This window comes from Gadus morhua, chromosome 11, assembly GCF_902167405.1.
Source record: "Gadus morhua chromosome 11, gadMor3.0, whole genome shotgun sequence".
NCBI lineage: Eukaryota > Metazoa > Chordata > Actinopteri > Gadiformes > Gadidae > Gadus > Gadus morhua.
Window position 1 is genome coordinate 13,962,600 of NC_044058.1, and position 21,254 is coordinate 13,983,853.

The following is a 21,254-nucleotide window of genomic DNA, read 5'->3' on the forward strand; positions in this document are numbered from 1 at the left end:
ACACATCAGAGGGCGAAGGGAGCAGCCTCTGCATGGGTGATGACGGAATTGGACTTTTATTTAAATGTTACTTTTTTTATTTTCTTATTTTGTCCCTCGAGAATAAGAATCTATTTTTCAAGAGAAACCTGTCCACGAAAAAACCCCCACAAAATGCAGCGTAGCAAAATAATAGTTCAGGTACTAGTTTAACTGTTATGATTCAGCTTGAAGCTCGCCTCCGTTTTACACAGTGAGAGGGTCCTCCGTGTGCAGGCAGCCCAGGCAGAGGGCTCAACACTGGGATGCTATCGGGGCAGACACTGTACTGGGACGGCCCACCCTCTGAGGACACATAATAAGAACAAGGAGCAGGGCCTACCCTTGAGGTTCTCCTTCAGAAGCAGGGGGATCGGACACTTGTTGTGGATGAGCATGGGCGGGCACGGGTCCTCGTTCAGGCTGAGGTACGTCACCCCGAGGTGCTCCTGGTACGTCAGCACCAAAGCCCTGAGACAAACACAACGATAAATAGATTACACACACACACACAGGCCATTGCATTACATCAGCCCCAGAGCGAGCACGTTGTAATCAACACCAATATGTCACCAATACGTCTCTCGGCCCTCCAGGGACGTCCATCGGGCAGCACCATAATTGAACACAGGCGTTGCATCTGTGTGTGTTTTCCCTTTTAAAACTCCTGAGTATGTGTGTGTGTGCGTGATTGGGTTCCTATGTGACACACAAGTTCATGTCGACGGACACACACACACACACACGCGCGGGGACACTTACACATACTCACACACAACACGCACACACTAGAGGGAAACAAACACATACCCGCACACACACTCGCACAGATGCACACACACTGAAGCACAGCTGGCCAATCAAAGAACAAAAGTATGTATCTGTGAAGGAAGCCATGATATAAAAATCCCTTTGCTCTCGGGCCCTAATTACGCACACTCTCTGTGTTCCCTGTAATGGGGAAGCTGTCCAAACAGAGTCCTGAAAGAGCTTTGTAGTGGGGCCACCCCAGATGAAGACCGGCCCAGAGGAAAAAGAGAAAGACAGAAGTAGACGCAGTGGGAGACGAAGACGAGGGAAAGAAAGAAAAGAAAAGAGGACCGTTTGGAGGACAACGAGATGGAAGACAGCGAGCGAGTGAGAATGGGAGTCCCGCAGTGGAAACGATGAGGGCATTGCTCTCGCAGTGCTCCGTGGCTCCGTGTTGAACCGCTGACTCCACTGTGTGTCGCCGGGGGCCCTGAGCCACATTGACAGTAAGCGTGATGCAGCGTGTGCCAGCCCTCCACGTCCACACCGAGGTCGCCGCTTCACCGTGACATCAGTGTTGAGGGGCAGTGTGCGCACACCGCTTGCGGAGCTTCACACACGTGACAGATCGCTGTATGAACTGATTCTGTCATTTTTTCATTGACGATTGGCAACAATAGATGAGGTTCGAGGGGTGAGTGGGTGGGTGTGGTTGGGGGTGGGGGGGGGCAGTCGTGTCCTGGCTCCTACCTCCCTGTCTTACTCATAGATGATAGAGGACCGGCTCCACTCACCTGCTGATCAGTCCCCCTCCTCCGGCGAAGGTCTCTCCTGGAACGGAGACGCTCTGCCTGGGAAAGTCTGCTCGGATCAGGGCCGGGAGGCTCCACGGGGCCCCGGCCCCGGCGCTGAGGGCCCTGGGATCCAGGCTGAAGAGAATGTGTTTGAGGGGCAGAGGGGAGACCACCTCCCCTTGAGGGCTGTCGAGGAGCTGGTCCCAGCAGGGCACCGAGCAGGGCGTGGCCGGGCCGCCCCCCACCGTGGGGGGGAGGGTGAACCCGGCAGAGTCAGGGAGATCCAGAGCCTGGAGGAGAGGGAGCAAGGCAGACACACACACACACACACACACACACACACACACACACACACACACACACACACACACACACACACACACACACACACACACACACACACACACACACACACACATTAGAGAGAAACACAGCATGAGAGGGGAGGAACCGAGAGGAGGTGAGGCGGGAGGACAGGGAGGAGGAGAAGGGAAAGGTGCATAGTGTGAGGAAGAGGAAGAGTCGAACTAGAGGAGTAAAAGTCAGGATAGATGGGAGAGAGGGAGGAGAGAGAGGAGAGAGAGAGTAAAGAGAAGAACCAGACGGAGCAAATCAGAATCAAAGGAGAAATAAAAGGGAGAATATATAAAAGAGAATATACAAGATGGTACCGGCATGATTCAGAAGCAAAAGAAGAAGAAGAAGACGAAGAAAAAGAACAGCAACGGCATGCTGGAGGATGTGACAGAACGAGACGCAGTGCAGAGCCGCCGTGTTACTGCGCTCCGGTCTGGTGCGCGGCGAGCCCAGCGCTAGATGAGTAGCAGAGGAGCCGTGCTGTGTTGGTTTAGCAGCCAGTGAGCAGCGAGGGCTGCGGGCCTAGGCCCTGAACATGATGATTAACCCACGACTACAAAAGACATTCCTGCCCTTGTTTGCGGCGGGTGTTATTGTTAAGCCCATTGCCAGCGCTCTTTTCTTTTTTCCCTCCCTTAAAGGTTTCTCAGTCAATTAGTGGTGACTGGCAGGCGATGCCATCTCCCTTCAAGAGGATCTGGGGAACGGATGAATGATGTCACCGCGATGCTGCCGCCGCTGCCTTTGGGGACACGCAGATGAAAGCGACAGAAGGGTGGAGGGGAAACCTGCATCCAATTCTGGGTGTTTGTCTAATGTCTCCATGAAGTGCCATGGCCCACATGGTGAGAACCATGATGATGAGGATAGGGAGGGAGGGAGGGAGGGAGGGAGTGAGGGAGGGGGAGAGAGAGAGAGAGGTGGGGGGAGCAACTTGATCTGATGGTAAAATTACTTGATATATCCCTGCACTGTGTGTGCATGCATGTGTACGTGTGTGCGCTCCCCTTAGTTCAGAGACTTCAGCTGTCTGGGAGCGACACACAAAACACACACACAAGCATTTATTCTCTTATCCAACTCAGATGTTGAATTTATTTGTTGTAGATTATTACATATGTGGTATTATTTATTTTTTCCCCCTCCTCTTTCATCTTTTTGGATTTCTTGCTTGCCAAATAAACCCAGCAGAATTAGACCCGGAAATATGCAGTGAAACACACAATTCAGTGAATCTGGCGGGCTGAGCCAGGGTATAACCTCAGCCTGATGTGAAAACAAATGTGTTCACTCTGTGAAACAAAGTGTACGTGCAGCACAGGCTGCACCCATAGATGATCGGTAAAATCTTCAGATAGTGTGTGCGTGCGTTGTGTGTGCGTGCAGACGTGTGTTTGTGTGTGTGTGTACCTGGTCTTTGGGGGCGAGGGCGTGTGCATGGTGCGTGTGTGTGTGTGTGTACCTGGTCTTTGGGGGCGAGGGCGTGTGCATGGTGCATGTGCGTGCGTGGGTGCGTGCGTGCGTGCGTGCATGTGTGTGTGTATGTGTGTGTGTACCTGGTCTTTGGGGGCGAGGGCGTGTGCATGGTGCATGTGCGTGCGTGCGTGCGTGCGTGCGTGCGTGCATGTGTGTGTGTATGTGTGTGTGTACCTGGTCTTTGGGGGCGAGGGCGTGTGCATGGTGCATGTGCGTGCGTGCATGCGTGTGTGTGTGTATGTGTGTGTGTACCTGGTCTGTGGCAGCCAGGGCCCGGTGGGCCAGCAGGGGTCTGTAGTGGATGGTGTGGGAGGTGTTGTTGAGCAGGATGGTGCGGTCCTCCACCTGCAGCACCTGGATGCCCTGCCTCACCACCGACGACACGCAGAACTGACACACCTGGGGGGGGGGGGGGGGGGGGGTTAGGGATACGTTTAAGCGGTACCACTTAACACTGGAGTTGATCACAAGCGATACATGAATATCGCTGTATTGAATTGCAAAAGGCAAGGATATTACTCGTTTCCTCGTAGTTAATCCCCAAGTGTCCTCAGATGAGGAGCAGATTCATTGTAAATCTCACTGTACAATGGACCACTTGCAGGATTCAACAGATTTTCACTTTGTTAGAATGATAAATGTATGAGTGTCAGTAATGACATATCCGTTCTTCTATCAGTCACAAACTTCACCCTCGGGGACAATAAAGTATGACAATAAAGTATGTAAAGTATGTTTACGTCTGTGAATTGTTTTGAAATCCATTTCACACGGCAATTTCTAGTAACGTCTATTTCAAAACAACAAACATCAAATCTTGTAGCTTAGCGTTAGACTCTGCTATGCCCTGGCCACGGCCTTCACCTTCTGGCCTCCGGGCAGGGCTCCCAGGGGGATGTCCGCCTCCACGCAGCCCTCTTCATCCAGGGTCAACATCTCGCTGCCGCTGTCCTCCTTCCAGCGCGGGGAGGTCTGCTCGTGGACCAGCTTCAGCGCCCTGGACTTGTGGACCGTGTTGGTGTGGGCCCAGTAGATCCCCACCTGGAAGGCCTGCTGGAGGACGGCAAACGATAAGAGGTCCAAGATGATACAGTGAACGACGTGAGGGATGCACATACTTACATCCCCTTCCACTACAACGACAGGACTCATCAAACACAAAGCAGCTGTTCCTATGCATGCGCAGCGCTCCTGACTCTGACCTGCTCGTCTTGCACGAGTAGGCAACCAGAAACACTGCAGCAGTTTCAGACACAACACACCCCCTGTACCCCTCTAACCTTCCCATACAGAGTCCAGGGAGAGCAGAGGGTAGGGGCCGGGCCATCCACCCACCTGGAAGTTTGGCGGCACGATGACCTTGCCCGCGGGGATCTGCAGCACGATGGTCTCCCCCTCAAACAGCCACAGGTCCCAGCGGGAGTGGTTGGCCAGCAGGGCCCAGGGCAGCAGCTCCACCAGCAGGGTGTTGAGGCCCCCCTTCCAGCAGGACAGCTTGACCTGCATGGGGCTGTCCCACTGGGCCACGGGCTCCAGGACGCTCCTGCAGGGGGGGAAACACACAGCCCCTTAGTGGCAGTAATGCAGTGGGGTCAATAGGAGGAAGAGCCAAGAACAATTGACTTCTATGTAAGACAAGTATTAAATATAAAACAACATTAAAGCCAATGGGAAGGGAAGCATTGCATTCACAGACCTGTGATTGACAGGCAAGATAGATTCCTCTAACCAATCAGGGGAGAGAGTCCTTGATTGCTAAGAATTGAGCCAGGAATGTTCTAAAATCAAAATAGTCTCATAGAGGCGAGAGACAGCAGTCTCAGCATGCGCAGTCAACTTGAAAGAGATGCTCTTCCCAGCACTTTTCACTCACTTATAACTGACAGAAGTTTATAGCATTTCTATCAACCTGCACTGAAATGCCAAATCTTACCTCCAGCACCGTATAAGGAGTTTTTATATGATAATTTTTGATGTTCCCCTCGGACAACTTCAGTTATTGCTACTGTCAATATGAGTGCTGACATTCAAGACAATAGCAAGACAACCAGTAAGACAGACGAGAAGGCACTCTGCGCTGGGCCGTCATGTGGTGAGCTCTTAGATCATCAAGGCTCTGAACGCAGTCCAAAACATATTACTATAAATACATAATACCCTAAAACCCACTTGTAGTGCTGTAATGCTACAGGACCACATGGCTGTGTTGGCGAACAAACCCGTCCACACCACCACAAGATTAAAGGCATTGTAATTTCTCTCGGTTTGTGCTGTCCTTTGTCTTAGGGTATGCCAAAAAAAGAAAAGCCGAGCATTTGACAATCATAAAAGGGCATTTAAATGTAATGTAGATAAACAACGCTTTTCCCACATCAGTCACGCTCCACTGACCATTAACACAGTGGAAACCTCCTGTGAAACCACACGTACACACACAGCAACTGTTTGCAAACAACTGATGCCGATCCAAACAGCTGTGGACCGGGCATCTGGGCGAGAAGGCTCCGATCGTACATGGGCAGAGAAGCCCTAAACAGGGACACTTTTTCATGTGCCCGACGACTGCTACCACAGGCGTTTCATGGCCGTGGCGGTCTCTGTGACTCCTAAACAGAGCTGGGCGCCACACAACCAGAGGGAGACAAACAGTTCACTCAGCCCGGAGGTTCAAAGTCCCCCATGCCCGGCCTCCGCCCTGGGGGGCACTCATCTCCTACCTAGCCAAGCCTTCCGGCCCTGTAGTGCACATCATTTTCCGGACAACATAACCCTTCACAGCGCTGTCTGAGGCGGTTCCCCGCTGTGACTGTTCTGTGGTGTGAGGTCATGACAGCAAGCACGGACATGTAGAGCGTGCATGTAGAGCATGACACACACAGTGTGTGCGTGTGTGTGTGTGTGTGTGTGTGTGTGTTTCTGTGTGTGTGTGTGTGTTCGTGTGTGTGTGTGTGTGTGTGCGCGCGCGCGCGCGCGTGTGTGTGTGTCTGTTTCTGTGTGTGTGTGTCTGTTTCTGTGTGTGTGTGTGTGTGTGTGTGTGTGTGTGTGTGTGTGTGCGCGTGTGTGTGTGTGTGTCTGTTTATGTGTGTGTGTGTGTGTGTGTGTGTGTGTGTGTGTGTGTGTGTGTGTGTGTGTTCAAGGTGTGTGTGCGCGCGCGTGTGTGTGTGTGTGTGTGTGTTTTCATGACCTCAAGGTTAAGGGCCCAGCATAGGGCAGGGCTCATGAATCACATTACGGAGCTAATTGAGAGAAATGAGCTGGGCAGCTTCTGGCAGGGCCTGCCAACACTGGGATGCCGGGCTTCAGGGCTATTCTCACACGCACGCACGCACATGCATACGCACATACCCACACTCAAACACACGCATCATTCCGTCCCACCAGTATAAGATGTTTGTTCTGTGATTGCTGAGGTGCCCCACTGCCTTGAAACTCCCAACAGAGGGGAATGAAACAACATTTACGCTTTAAACTTCCTCTAACCCTGAAGACACAATATTTACCCAACCCCACCCGAGGAGTCCGGTGGATCCAATGCTGCGCTCTCTTTCCAAACAACACACCAAGCCCGCGTTGAAAGGAGACGAAGACAAATATACCAGCTAATACCTCACGTCGCGTCAGCCGACACGAATCACCATGTCCGTTTGAAAGATATTGTTTTGATGTCAAACTCTGTTCTTTGCCTCTTCCTTCATAACAAGTATTGGACATTTTAGTCCCGGGCAAACTGTCAGGTCCCATCACAGAGGACGGGCCTTGCCCTTGGGCTCGTGTTTTAATGGGCAAACATCACTGGCTGGAGAGGGAGGTCTGACTGACAGACAAACCCAGCACAAAACCACCACAGATCAACCATCCACTGGGACCTCAGTGTGTGTGTGTGTGTGTGTGTGTGTGTGTGTGTGTGTGTGTGTGTGTGTGTGTGTGTGTGTGTGTGTGTGTGTGTGTGTGTTTGTGTGCGCTTAAAAGACCACTATGCATGTATGAAATATCAAGGTAGGCCACATGTGTAGCAGAGATGTGGTACATTGTGTGCATGCGTCTGAGCGCCTTATAGTGTTTGTGTTTGTGTGTGTGTGTGGTTGTGTGTCTGTGTGGGTATGTATTTGCATGCCTTTTGCTGAGGATGTGGGCAAGCATTGTGCTTACTGCTATCAAGATGTGATTGCCTTGTGATAAAAGACATACCCACACAAACACACACACACTCATACACTCACACACCCATATATATACACTAGACCTCCTTAACACACAAACGAACCAAAAGCGGGCTTGGGAACCCGGGCTGAGTTCTGAGGGAATGTGAAGCCCTTTGCCATGTGTGCGCATGGAGGACTTTGCTTGTGACAGCCCTAATCTGTGGCCCGCTGGGGACAGCAGGAAGCCTGCTTGTGTATAAGCCTGCACAGATCTGCCGTGTCGCAGCGGCACGCTTTCATTATGTGAACAAAGAGACAGCAATTAAAGAGAAGCCTCTGGTATAAAAGACCCGTCTTGAGCATTTCTGGATCTTTCTGCCAAGGGGTTGGAGTGTCCTCCAAAATAATTTAATGCTTGCTTCAAGATTTATTAAAAACATCTACGGGCAACGCACACTGAGTTCGGGGGCAGAATCCCATTGAAGACTAAACATGATGCTAACCGAACATCATAACGCATCCTCAGAGACAAGCTTGTGGCGTTTTTTGTCTTTCTGATGCGTTCAGAGTTGGCGCCATATACATGGACCCACAAAATAGGACATGTCTCTCAGCAAGGAGTCGAACCCATCATGAACGTTGCGTCGAGCAAACCTCTCTCTCTCTCTGTGGATCATGAGCAAATGGCTCGCGACTCATCTACCTGACCCTGTGGTAGACCATGTTGAGGGGGCGGGGTCAGCGTTGGCGTTGGGGTGAGACATACCTTTCCGTGTCCTTAGAGATGTAGGGCCAGGGCGTCTCTGCGGTGGACGTGGCGCCGTAGAAGTCCTCCAGCACCCTCTGCGGCTTCTCCGTCCCGCCCGCCTTGTTGACGATCTGCTTGATGAGGCCGGTGGAGATGGGCACGGCGTAGTGGGAGGCGTCCTCCTCTTCCCTGGGGGAGGCGAACACAACCACGACACAACACAGCGGCGTGAACATGACAGCCCAGTGAAGGGGGTTCTTGGCGGGCCGTGGGAGACGACGGGGGGGGACGGGGGGGCGTGGGGAGGGGGGGGGGGGTCATGTGGTTGACGGCTTCGAAGGGCGCTCGTGTACTTTGTGGCCTACGACATGAACGGCGCAAACGTCGGCCTTCGTAAACCGTGGGAGACATCTTGCGACCGTCGGTGACCGTCCGCATTGTTCGCTGGCTGGGAGCGCACCGAGCGACCCCCGGTTCACCTCCCTCCTTCCCCGGGTCCCCTGAAACCTCAACGTGGAGTTGAATCTCTCCCTTTGTTTCGATTCCCCCCGCTGCCTTGCACTTTTTCCTCCCGCGAGTGGTAATTCACCACGGTCACAGTAGAGGCTAAGCAGCAGTCAATAATCCTATTGGGTTGTGGAGCCCCAGACACTGGTCAATTATGGCTTTGAAACAAACAAACTGTCCAAAGTGTCTAATGGCAGCCTGTGTTTGGGGGGCATCCAGTTTCACTTGGCTGAAGGAGTCGGGTCCACTCAGCCCCCCGGGAGGGAGATTATTAATAGAGCCTATTGTGCTGAACAGGGGACGCCAGGGCCTGTTTGGTTACAGGTCTGCTTGAAGAGAAGCAGAAGAGGAACCGTAAGCTTTGCATGCGTGTGTGCGTGCTTGCGGATGTGTGAGTGTGTGTGTGAAGGGTTTGAAGAGAGGGTACGAGAGGATGCTTCTGGTGGTGATCATATTCGGTCATGGACGGTACATCATATAGAAGGGGATGGAGGGGACAGTTTCTGGTTCAACCTCTCTCTCTCTCTCTCTCTCTCTCTCTCTCTCTCTCTCTCTCTCTCTCTCTCTCTCTCTCTCTCTCTCTCTCTCTCTCTCTCTCTCTCTCTCTCTCTCTCTCTCTCTCTCTCTCTCTCTCTCTCTCTCTCTCTCTCTCTCTCTCTCTCTCTCTCTCTCTCTCTCTGTGTTGTGTTTGGATTGGACCGCAGACGGCCTCTCTCGCTACCTCGTCCATTAGAGGCCACAGTTATGTGTAATTACAGGAAGGAAAGAGGAGCTGCCGGCCCGCACAGCACCGGGATCAGCTCTGATTGGATCAGCCCCGGAGTCGGGGGATTTGGGGAGAAGGGGACATGGGGGGGGGGGGAGACATGTTCTCGACTTCAAGAGGAGGTTTTATGTGAACGTGAGCTTGTGTGTGAGTGTGCCTAAAGAGACATTTAAAATAATGGACAGGGTGGTGGCGGAGTAGGTGGAGGAGTGCTAAGATGAGGCATGAACACCAAGCGAGGGGGGGTTCGGTTGATGATGAGTCAGTGGGGGGGGGCGGGGGCGTTAAGAGCAGAGCGACACGGCCGCTTTTGGTGCGGTCTCTACAGGGGACGGCTCGTAAACACGAGGAGCCTTGTGGTCGACATCCTGAAGAGACGCAGCGGTTATTCGTCGCCGAGCCGGGCCTTGATGGGCGAGAGAGAGAGAGAGAGAGAGAGAGAGAGAGAGAGAGAGAGAGAGAGAGAGAGAGAGAGCGCGATGATGACCCCTTCTACAACAACAGAATACAGAAATATCCCCAGTCACAGCATGTCCGCCGCGGTTGCTTTATGGCAGTCAGCATCAAAACAAACTTTGCGACCAGATACCTAAACACTGGTTAATGGGGCGGGGGGGAGAGGGGGAGGGACCGCTAGACTCGACCCGCTGTTTCCCAGTTGCTTGTTCCAAACACGGCCAGACAGCACCAGAAGGGGGATTCGTCACCAGGGAACGCACGTCAAACACAACACAGATGTGCAGTAGGAATATCGGTAAACATTGTGCGCGTGTGTGTGTTTGTTTAATATTACCATTTGGAAATTTAGGAGATGCATTTTTACCCCACAACAAGTTCAATTCCATTATAGGGTCTTAACGAGCAGGTAGGGATAGAGATCTTGCTTAAAGATCCTTTCATGTAAACTACCGAACATTTGTATCCTCTCCAGCTCAGTGAGTCAGGAAAAGGCCTTTCTACTGACAAATGTAACCCTTGAGTTTTACGAGGACTTTACTCTAACTAATTTCTATGAAACAAGACACATATCGAAGTAAAACGATGAACCTCGTCGCAAGTACAGTACGACATTAATACATTTAGAAACCCTAGAAGTTTGCAGCGTGTGCAAATGACTGTGAAACGTAAGTCTCAGATGACCACCAAAGTGTCCGTAGCGATGGCAAATCAGCTTAAGTTGCAAGGAAAATTTGTTTTCCATTGAGGGATCGGCAAAGCACAGCGACGGGCAGACAAGGCAGACGCTGTGGGAGCAGGGTGACGCTGGTCCTCTCCAAGCTTGTTTGGAGCTTGTGGTGTCTGAGAAGCTTTCTCTGGTGCAAGACGATACGGACAACATGTCCGCGCGTGGGCACCGTCTGCTATAAAAATGAAATAAATAAAAAACCCAAAGAGCACGGAGACCAAATAACAGTCCCTGTGATGTCTGCGAGACCAAGTGTCTGTGATGAGGCGGTGGGGACTGTCACACTCACACTGGAACGGGCAAACATGGTCTGACCGAGACAGATCAGGGACATAGACCACACACAATCACAGGGGTGCGTACACACATACGGTGCTCATCCACCCCCACACACTACACTCATTCCTCTACCATGTACAAACGTACCCGACACACCCGCACCAGTGTCCGGAAACGATTCGCTTCCCTCTTATTATGAAAACATGGACTGGATTCTACTGAATAACCCCCCGTACCCTTGATGCTGGCTGATAGTCATCAGTATGTGGTGTGAATGTCAAGTCTCTCTCTCTCTCTCTCTCTCTCTCTCTCTCTCTCTCTCTCTCTCTCTCTCTCTCTCTCTCTCTCTCTCTCTCTCTCTCTCTCTCTCTCTCTCTCTCTCTCTCTCTCTCTCTCTCTCTCTCTCTCTCTCTCTCTCTCTCTATGGGGTACTTTTGGCATGAGAAGCATACGTTTACATGCCAACGCAAGGGTGAAATAAAATACTGATGACTACTGATGACTACTGGCTGATAGTCATCAGTATGTGGTGTGAATGTCAAGTCTCTCTCTCTCTCCCTCCCTCCTGTCAGCCCTCCCTCCCTCCCTCCCTGCCTCCCTGCCTCCTTCCCAACCATCCACCCCCTGGCAGACCCAGGGACAGGGCTCTGGCAGCATGCAGCCTCCAGCGGTGGCTGGCTGGTGGACTGCTGACGCTGTGGGAACCTGAGACAGTGGCCCCCCTCCTCAGTGAGGGTGTCATCCCTTTGAGCGTGAGTGCCGCACCAAAAACAGAAGCGTGGGGCGCCTGATGGCCCCTCAGACGCTGCATGGTGCCAGCACGGGGGAGTTTCTCCTGTTTCCACAGAACATGACACTTTGTGAGTACGGGAGAACACATGGGCAGAGTTCTGGGAACAGGGCGAGGGATGGGATGTTAGCATGGGTTACCGGTAGTGAGCATGAGGTGGTGCCTGGGATCGGAACTGAATTAATTTCCAAAACTATTGGCCCAAATTTGCCTCATATACTATTTCACCATACCTCAGGGAACAGCGACAGTAATAGAAGGGGGCATATTTAAAGAGGAAAACATATATTTTTTTTAATTTTGAAGCGTCTGCATACTGGATCTCTTTTAGGGATTATACAGTCTTTTCCTTGATTCAGAAGTCATGGATGACTTTGGTTCTTCATGTGTCCGCTTGGTAGCTATCTCTGCGATGTCTTAGGGCTTTAGGTCTCTAGAGATACCATGGCAGTCGTGTCCTAATATGTTATATTTACCCATGAGTAGTGTTTTTCTTCATACCGCCTGCTACAGAAGAGGAATTTGTGTGTGGTGTGTGTGGATTCAAAAGGTAAAGCAGTTCCTTTTTTGGTTATCTTTGGGCAAAGACCATAAACAACAATACCTATTGCATAAAAAAAACAAAAATTTAAAACAGATTATGAATTCTGAGTCTGGTGCATTGTGGGTAGAGTAGTTTTCCATGTTACCTGGCCTGGAAGGTGAGGTGGTGCGTGAGGTCGGCCTCTGTGTTCAGCAGCGGCTCCTGGTGGCCCTGGCCCTGGATCACCTGGCTCTCCTTCAGCCCCAGGCTCCTCTTCTCCATGTGGATGATGACGGGGTCCGGCAGGTGGCTCCGCATCACGAACAAGGGGCTGAACACCACCTGAGACCACGGGCAGATGGGGACACTCAGAGCCTACAAGGCAGAAACTACACACATTAACACACACTGACCACTGTGTGACCATGTGCTTTATAGCAGTACCCCTGACCTAACAGTATCTATAAAGAAACAAGTATCAGCGTCCGGGGGGCTGGACCTTTGGATTGATTCCCTGGTGTGTTTATTTAATATCTTTTGGATAAATGTTCGTTTTTTGGGATCAATATCAAATTCCCCAAAGGGTGACATTTCCTTACACGCTGTGGAACTCTAGTTCCCTGGAACGCTTTGTGTGAGCATGGTTTTGTTAGGCCTTTGTTTGTGTAGGTAATTAATAACACATTGTTCTCGTTACCTAGTGGAAGCAGTAGATGCCTATGTGTAAATATACACTAGCGTAATTGCACACTGGGGTAGATTTAATCACTGCGGGTGTTAATTCCTGGACTGGCGTTGCAGCTGCCGTAGCCAAACACAATAATAACAGGTTTCAAAACAAAACCTCAACTTAATGTCTAAATGATGAAATGGGCTTTGAGCGGACTTAATGAACTGTAATGTTGAGCTGCACCACACCATGGTGCATGTGCACATTGAGCAGCGTGTCTGTGTGTGTGTGTGTGTGTGTGTGTGTGTGTATTTATGTGTGGCTCTGAGTGTGAGTGTGTTTGTGTGTGTGTGAGTGCATTCATGCGTCTGTGTGTGTATGTGTATGCGTATGAGTGCGTGCGTGGCCCTTTGTGTGTGTGTGTGTGTGTGTGTGTGTGTGTGTGTGACACTCACGACTCTCTGTTGCAGAGGAGAATGGGGTTCGATGGTGATGAGGGTACACCACACGTAGAGCAGAGACCCACTGGAGCACGGCACCTGCACGTAAGGAGACAGACATGATCCACTGCTGTAGGGGGTTTCCAACACAACTTCTCAAGGGCGCTCTCTTCTTCCCTTTTGGTGATGGCATGGCAAATAAATGGCCAGGGTTCACACGAGGTCAACAAGCTGGTGTCTGTGTGTGGTTGTGTGTGTGTGTGTGTGTGTCTGTGTTTGGGTTTGCTTGTGCATGTGTTTGGGTGTGTGTGTGTGTGTGTGTGTGTGTGTGTGTGTGTGTGTGTGTGTTTGGGTGTGCGTGCTCCTGTGCATGTGTGTATCTTTGTTTGGGTGTGCGTGTGTGTGTCTATGTTTGTGTGTGCCTGTGTCTGTGTGGGTGGGGAGGGGGGTGGGGGTGGGGGGGGCTCGGATGTTACAGAGAGACAATGACAAATGTGCTTGTCCTGTGTTTTGGTTTAACGATATTCACAGCCCTCATGTGACTGGATAAAAGCGTTTGAGACTAATTCCATTCCGGTCCAGCAAGAAGCAAAGGCTTGAGGATGCTGGCCCACCCTTAAGGACATCAGGCTCTTAATGTGTCCCTGGTGTCCCCTGTTCAGCTCCTCTGTGTGAAAGCCTTGCCCCTGACAATGTGGCCCAATGCAGAATGAGTGCATTAACACTAGAGCAGGGATGTTGGCAGAGAGAGAGTGAGGGCACGGCGATCATGATTCTGAGAGGATGCAAACAGGGAGAGTAAACACTGAGATCTGTCATGTTTCTGGCTCGGACTAAGACATAAGAGAAGAGATAAGATAAAGGGATGCATAGCTTCAGGTCAAGGAGGTATTTTATACGGGCAGACGTTATCTGGCTGGCACGGCAGTGCGGCTGTGATTCGATCCAGTATAAACAAACTCAGCCACGGAGGGGAGGTTACAGCGACCCGCTGGCTCTCCTCGAGGATGAAACACCAGGGCAACGGGAGAAACCTCAGCCAGCAAGGAGGAGGAGGAGGAGGACGGTGAGATAGGGAAAGATCGAAGATGCCGATAGAGAGAAGGGGAGGCCGAGGGAGGGAGAGACAGAAGGTATCAAGAAGGAGAGTGTATGGGTGGGAGAGATATATCTAGCTTGGATTACAGGCCAGAGATAGAGAGGGAAGGTAAAGATTGATGTGGAGAGAGTGAGAGAGAGATAGAGAGAACTGAAGAAGCGGCTACTAGTTATGACATCGCTCTCGTTCTGAGCCAATGGGTGATGAACGGCTGCTCGGAGGGGAGAGAGGAGAGAGCGGGAGCCAGGTTCCAACTGATGAAAGAGATGATTCAAACACATGCAGGGAGCATAAAGTCATGCAATATGCACCACTTCCAGCTACCGCCATCAGGTCAAAGGTTCAGAGTATCACTCCCAGATAAAAACATCCATAAAGATTTGTTGCCATCAAATATTTAGTGCAACCCTTTTGGAAGCCAGCCTGGTAACCAAGCACACAGCATTTTACACACATTATAAAACCCTGATTCAATCCTTCCACTCTAGTACCTGGTACCTGGTTTAATGTGTCACTCTGGATGTGATGCGTTTTGTTCTTTAATGTATCCATCTTTGGATGGCAGACTTCAGCATATGAAAGCAGAGACACAACTCGCTTTTGCATGGCAATGAAGACAATTAAGTATTTTCTCTTCTATTTTAAAGCGCACAAGCACAGGGAGAGAGTGAGGAGAGCAAGAGATAAAAAGGATACCTCAGGGGGAACTGAGTGGAAAGTGAGTGTGTGTTTGTGCGTGGGTCTGTGTTTCTGTGTGTGTGTGTGTGTGTGTGTGTGTGTGTGTGTGTGTGTGTGTGTGTGTGTGTGTGTGTGTATGTGTGTAATCATACGGCTGTGAGAAAGTGCCTTCAAAGCCTTCCCCCCCCCCCCCCATCCCCCCCACCCCAGTGCCCACATATCTCTGTGTGTTTCCTGTCCGGGCCGTGTTGTTATGAGTGCCGGTAAACTGTGTTCTCCAACAGCTCGCCGCTGCGACTAGGGGACCGAGAGCGGGCCCTTTGAAGGCCCAATCTCGCGTGGGGATCTGCATCAGCTCCCTACTGGAGGAACACCAGGGGGGCCCCGTCCCCTGGGGCCCACCCAGGCAGGCAGAGGAGCGGGGGAGGATCCGGTCCCAGTTGGTGGTCCGGTCAGCGCCTCCAAACATGGACACTGTATTTGTATTGTTAAAAGTGTACGGGGGGGGGGATTGAGGGTCGCTTTGTGTTTGCAATGTGTGTGGAAGTGCGTGCATATTATGCCTGCCTGGTGCAATTTTGAACCTCGGCTATTTTAGTTTGCTGCTGCTGGACAGTGTGGTGACACGGAAATCCCAAGGACACCACCGCCGTCCACTGTGGCTTGGCACTCTGGGGGCCCGAAGGCATATGGGGCCAATCCAAACACATACAGATGAAGGGAGAGCAACCCAGCAATGTGAATGCGCCCACGGTGGCTTTGTGACGCATCAAAAACCAACATACATAACAGAGCTTTGCAGGGCTCAGCTGTTGTTCTGTTACAAGCCACCCCTGATCTGGCCAGGTAATCAGGTGGTCCGTTGTTATGCTCCTCTTGCATTCTAGGAAAGACTCAATTGTAGTGTACAATAAGAAGTAATATTTTCTGATTCTCTCTGATCCATTCCAGTTCTTGATTTTGATTTAAAAAAGTTGCGGAGCACTGTTTGCAGCGACTTCACTTTTTGATTTTCTGCTTTAATTATCCACAATATAATCTCATGGCAAGGCGCAGTGGATACAAGCGTCTGCTGAATGACTCAAAGTCAACGTGCTCACGCGGGTATGATGAGGTAGAGTGAGTTAGCGTCAGTGTGTCAGAGCCACCTTTACCTGCACCACAGAGCTACTGCCAGCACCGCCTCCCCCAGCCCCGGCTCGCTCGCCCTCCCCCCGGTCCAGCCTCAGGTCCTGGGACCAGTCGTCGTCGCCGCGGGCCCGGACGCACAGCTCCGTCATCTCGGCGTCCTCCAGCACGTAGGAGGGCAGCATGGCCCGCGCCTCCAGGCAGTCGCAGTGCTCCCGCACCACCGTCTGGCCGTCGGCGCCCACATAGTGCTGCACCACCCGCAGCTCGATGTCCTGGGACAGGTAGCTGCACATCAGCTGGCGCCCGCAGATGGTGATCTGGAGAGAGAGAGAGAGAGAGAGAGAGAGAGAGAGAGAGAGACTTAACATTCCCTCGCACCACATACTGATGACTCTCAGCCAGAATCAGGGGTGGGGGGTTATTCAGTAGAATCTAGTCATGTTTTCTGAAGACAAGGGGAAGAGGGAAGGGAGAGAGGGAGCGACGAAGACAGACAAACAGAGAGAGAGACCGAGAGAAATTCAGAAACAGAGAACACTTGCTCAACATTCCCTCACACCACATCATAGAGCAGGAAAAAAATGCATTCATCTTTGATAATCATTGTCCAAACCACAGTCATCAACGTCTTCCTCTCTAACAAGGTCATCTACAACATGGTCTTCAAAACACACAACAACAATGACGCAGTCCACAGATGATTAAAACTCCCTGCTGCTGATATAACAGATCCTCCTGAATGCATCTGATGAGCATCTGGATGTTACAAGCCTGTTGCTGGGGCCAGACCAATAGTTGAACTTTGTAGTTGAATTATTGCCTTTGGGATTAGCCTCGCACACTCACCCCCACACACAGATCACCTCTCATATGGAACCGACATATCTAATGGAGAATTGATAGTTTCCGCCACCCTCTGTGTTTTATTGTAAGTGTGTGCGTGCATGTGTTGCCGTGTATGCGTTCCAGTATTCATAAGCCTGTGTGTATGTGTGTGCAACGCATCAGTGTGTGCTTAACTGTGTGCACATGAGCGTACGGAGCTGTCCGAGTGTGTGTGTATGAATGTCTGCCTGTATGGTTGTGTGTGTGCGTGTGTGTGCATGCCTGTGTGTGCATGTGCATCTTTGTGTGTCCGAGCTTACGTGTGTGTGTACGTGTGTGTGTGTGTGTGTGTGTGTGTGTGTGTGTGTGTGTGTGTGTGTGTGTGTGTGTCTATGTGTGTGTGTGCGTGTGTGTGTTTGACTGTGTCGGCACGTGCGTCTGCGTGGGTGTGTGTGTGTACGTGTGTCTGCGGGTGTGCACACGTGTACACGTGTGTGTGGCTGTGATAATGATCTCGGGGGGAAGTAGGGAGATGTAATGGGGGTAGCTCCTCCTGCTCATCAATCAGCCCTCCACGTCCACTCACCCCGGCCCCCCGTTGGGTCCAACGGGGAGCGCTAGATACACACACACACACACAACCCTCTCCATCTCCCTACAGTCCCTACTGCTTCAATTTGCTCCTCAAGAAACTGACAGGCAGAAGTACACAAATGAAAGTGGAGAGGGGTCGGTCGGTGTTAAGACGACAGAGCCATGAAGAGCGGGACGTGACTGAACTGAGAGCTACGCTGCCCAGAGAAACAGGGGGGAAATGTTATGAGAAACACAGAATGAAAACGTATATACATCCAACGGAAAAACCTTTTGAAGGTAAACAACCATTATGAAATTGGAACGGAAAACAAATCGACCTCCAATAATAATAAGCCCTTATTGATATCGACGTATTCAGTTTTTAGCACTGTGTTTACATTCCGCTTAGTGGACATCTGCGTATGAAAAGACTTGGCACGACACATGCCCAACTTTTCACTTTGCGGAGACACGGATTCATGACTAAAACATTTCGGCATGGTTTCACACTTTTGTGCTAGATTTTACAGCCCATCATTTAAAATATTTGCAAACAATGGGATCAAGGAGTCGCGGACAGTGCATCAGAGGAAAGTCAAAGTCTGCGTGTGCGCCGCTCCGACTCAGAGAGTGCCCTCTCACGTAGCGGACTGTGCCCCATGTCCTCCCCTGACTCCCAGCTCGCCTGCCTCTGAGACCGCCCCGGGCTCCCAGGACGCCCTGTGATGTGTCTGCTCTGTGATGTGGGCGAGTGCAAGAATAAATCTGTGTCACATTAATGTATGCTGGAGATTTCTCAACTGCAGTCGGCACCAGGGAGCACTGTGAACAATAAAAGCACATCACAATGAAAGCGCAATGTGGATATGGGTGTGTTGTTGTTTGTGTGCGTTGGGGGGGTGCATGAGTAGATTGCGACGTGGATGTGATTCACTGCTTCGCAGCATCAGCGATACACTTTCACCCGGTTGATACGCTGCCACTGGAAACTGGGAGGGGTGAAGTTCCCAGTGAATGAACTAGCGGACTAGTCACATGTCTGGATGCGACCGGAATACACACGTTGCCATGTTATCTGGCGTGTAGTCTAAACAGCACTAGGGTGGTCTGTGTCTGTGATGTGTGTGTGTGTGTGGGTAATCTAAAGGTAGAGGAGGCTTCTGGAAACAAACAAGGCTGGGAACGTCTGGAGGACACAGGAACAGGGACATGTCATGTGACACCAGACTCATGCATACAGCGTGTCACGGCGGTTACCAACTTCCATGCCTGCCCTTCAGTCATCGCAGGGCGGGCTCCTTGTTTGTGTGATCGGCGCAGACGGCTAAACCCATTATTCACATGATTCACCCCTGAATTCTTTCCGATGTTGAGTAGGCGGCGAGCAGCGTGGCCGCGACGTGCACAAGAAAAACGAAATCAATCTTTCAGACATGACCCGTGTTCCTAGTAACCGGGAGACGGGTGGTTTATGGGCCTGGTTGGCCTGGGGGGGGGTAAACGCTTTTGTTTTTAGTGCTACAACACGTACTACGAAAACCCAGCAGAACGCAGTCTGCTTCTCATAAGAAACAATATCATAACACTGCACATGGCCGTGGCGCATCAAAGAGTCAGGGAAGGAAATAGGGTTTGGTACTGACAGACGACAAAAAGCAGTCCTCCTGGGCATAACAACGTAACTCCCTTCTCCTGATTTTAATAATGCAACAATTCAAAAATTAAACACACTTGTGTATCGTTGTGTGTTGGTCGAAACAATATCGTCTGAATATTTAAAACTATTGTAATTTAAACTGTGCGGAACGGGACCTTCTTAAAACAATACGCACGCAATGAAACACTTGCACAACATCTGGCTGCTGATCACTGCCATAGCACCCCCTGTATGAACCGGGGCCTAGAGGGGCCTTCCTCAAACAGCCGCAGCGGAGACCTACCTGCTTCTGTACTCCGTTGAGCTGCGTCACCTTGATGACGAGCGAGGCCGTGCGGCCTTTGTACTGGATGGTTCTGAGCAGGGTGCCGGCGTTGTCCACGCTGAAGGGCTCCGACCACCGCCAGTTCCCCCAGCCCTCGATGCAGATGTGCAGCAGCTGTTTTTACGAAAAAAAGACACGACACCAACACAGAGAGTGAGGGAGGGAGAGAGGGAGAGAGGCATGAGTGACGGATGCACCACAGAGACATACAGATAAGGGAACACATGGACAGATTGATGTGGCCCCGACAGACGGCCCCACAGGTCGGCTAAAATAGGCAGACGGAAGGAAATCGTGGGACAGACAGATGGACAGAAGAGTCCAGACTTCAGGGGTTAGTCTCTGTGCCCTTCTATTTATCCCAGAGCAAAAGGCGGGTAAACAAGCCGAGTCTGTGTTTAGGCGATTTGGCCGGGGAGAAAGGAATGACAGAGTTCCTGTTTACTGTTGCAGAGCAGGGACACACAGGCTGCCGTTGGCTATTGAACCAACACACACACCCACACACACACACACACTAGACTACTCCGAGGAAAACAGCTGATGTGGAAGCTCATTTGGGTTACGTGTGTCAGACTGCGTGTGTCTATTTCTGCGCTCGCGTGTGTGTCTGCGTGTGCGTGTCTGTTTGTGTGTGTGTCTGTTTGGATGTGGCAGGCTGTGTTCTCCACAAGTTCTAAATATGAGGCATATAGGTCAGCTCTGATCCGTTATGGCTTCGTACCCATCACTCCAGAGCCGACCATATCAATGTTTGTGGCTTGGGTTTCTCAGCAGATACACAGACGAGGAAGAAGAAGTGTACTCAATGGACGATTATCTTTTGACCCACAAACATGGAGAGAGCGGTAGCCATTATACAAATGTTTGCCAACCCCCCTGCGCGTTTATGATGCATTTGCCCTGCAGAATTTTCCAAAGAATTCCCGTTCTCCACAACATCAACAAGTTATTGGTCAGTCCAATCCGGCCTGTAACTAAAAAAAAGATGTTCCCCTCAAGACCCTGGTTGGCACATATAGACAGCGAGACACTGTCGCAACACACACACATACATACACAAACGGGGTGCTAGGGCTGTGCAGGTCAACAGCGGGAGCCTCCTATCTGCTCTTAAGTGAGTTCATTCCCCGTCATCTACACTGATGTCCCCCCCCAACCCCCCCACCCCTCAGGATGTTGAGCGGTGCAGGACACTACGAGTAAATCCCCTCTGTCAAACACTGCTAGTGTTGTCATGGGGACAAAGGCCCACAGTACGGGAGCGGATCATAAATATGCAGCCACTTCTAAGGCCTTCTCCCCCTCTCCCGAGGCAACAAGGTTGACCTCCGACCCCAGTGAACTCTTGCGTGCTGGCTACGCTGCCAACACAACTCAAAACGTGACAGGATGAGAGAGCGAAAGAGAGAGATGAGAGAGAAAGAAGGGGGGAATTAGGAAACAGAGAGACGGAAATGAGGCAGATTAGATTGAGTGAAGGAACACCTTTGCTGAGAGCGTTGATCAAACGATAT

At 51.1% G+C, this 21,254-nt stretch overlaps 1 protein-coding gene across 5 annotated transcripts in view; it reads right to left on the reverse strand.

Annotated features, from left to right (window-relative positions):
* The window catches only part of vps13b (vacuolar protein sorting 13 homolog B), a 331,160-nt gene that overhangs the window by 15,223 nt on the left and 294,683 nt on the right, over positions 1 to 21,254 (reverse strand). For 4 of the 5 annotated variants that reach the window (XM_030370003.1, XM_030370004.1, XM_030370001.1 and 1 more), the window contains exons 47-56: positions 19,696 to 19,851; positions 16,378 to 16,671; positions 13,462 to 13,545; positions 12,503 to 12,678; positions 8,304 to 8,474; positions 4,731 to 4,938; positions 4,260 to 4,448; positions 3,648 to 3,794; positions 1,563 to 1,852; positions 362 to 489 (exon numbers count right to left, since the gene is read on the reverse strand). In XM_030370003.1, the coding sequence (XP_030225863.1) occupies positions 362 to 489; positions 1,563 to 1,852; positions 3,648 to 3,794; positions 4,260 to 4,448; positions 4,731 to 4,938; positions 8,304 to 8,474; positions 12,503 to 12,678; positions 13,462 to 13,545; positions 16,378 to 16,671; positions 19,696 to 19,851 (1,843 nt within the window). The remainder of the gene's footprint in view (positions 1 to 361; positions 490 to 1,562; positions 1,853 to 3,647; positions 3,795 to 4,259; positions 4,449 to 4,730; positions 4,939 to 8,303; positions 8,475 to 12,502; positions 12,679 to 13,461; positions 13,546 to 16,377; positions 16,672 to 19,695; positions 19,852 to 21,254) is intronic. The other variant, XM_030370002.1, reaches the window with a different exon arrangement.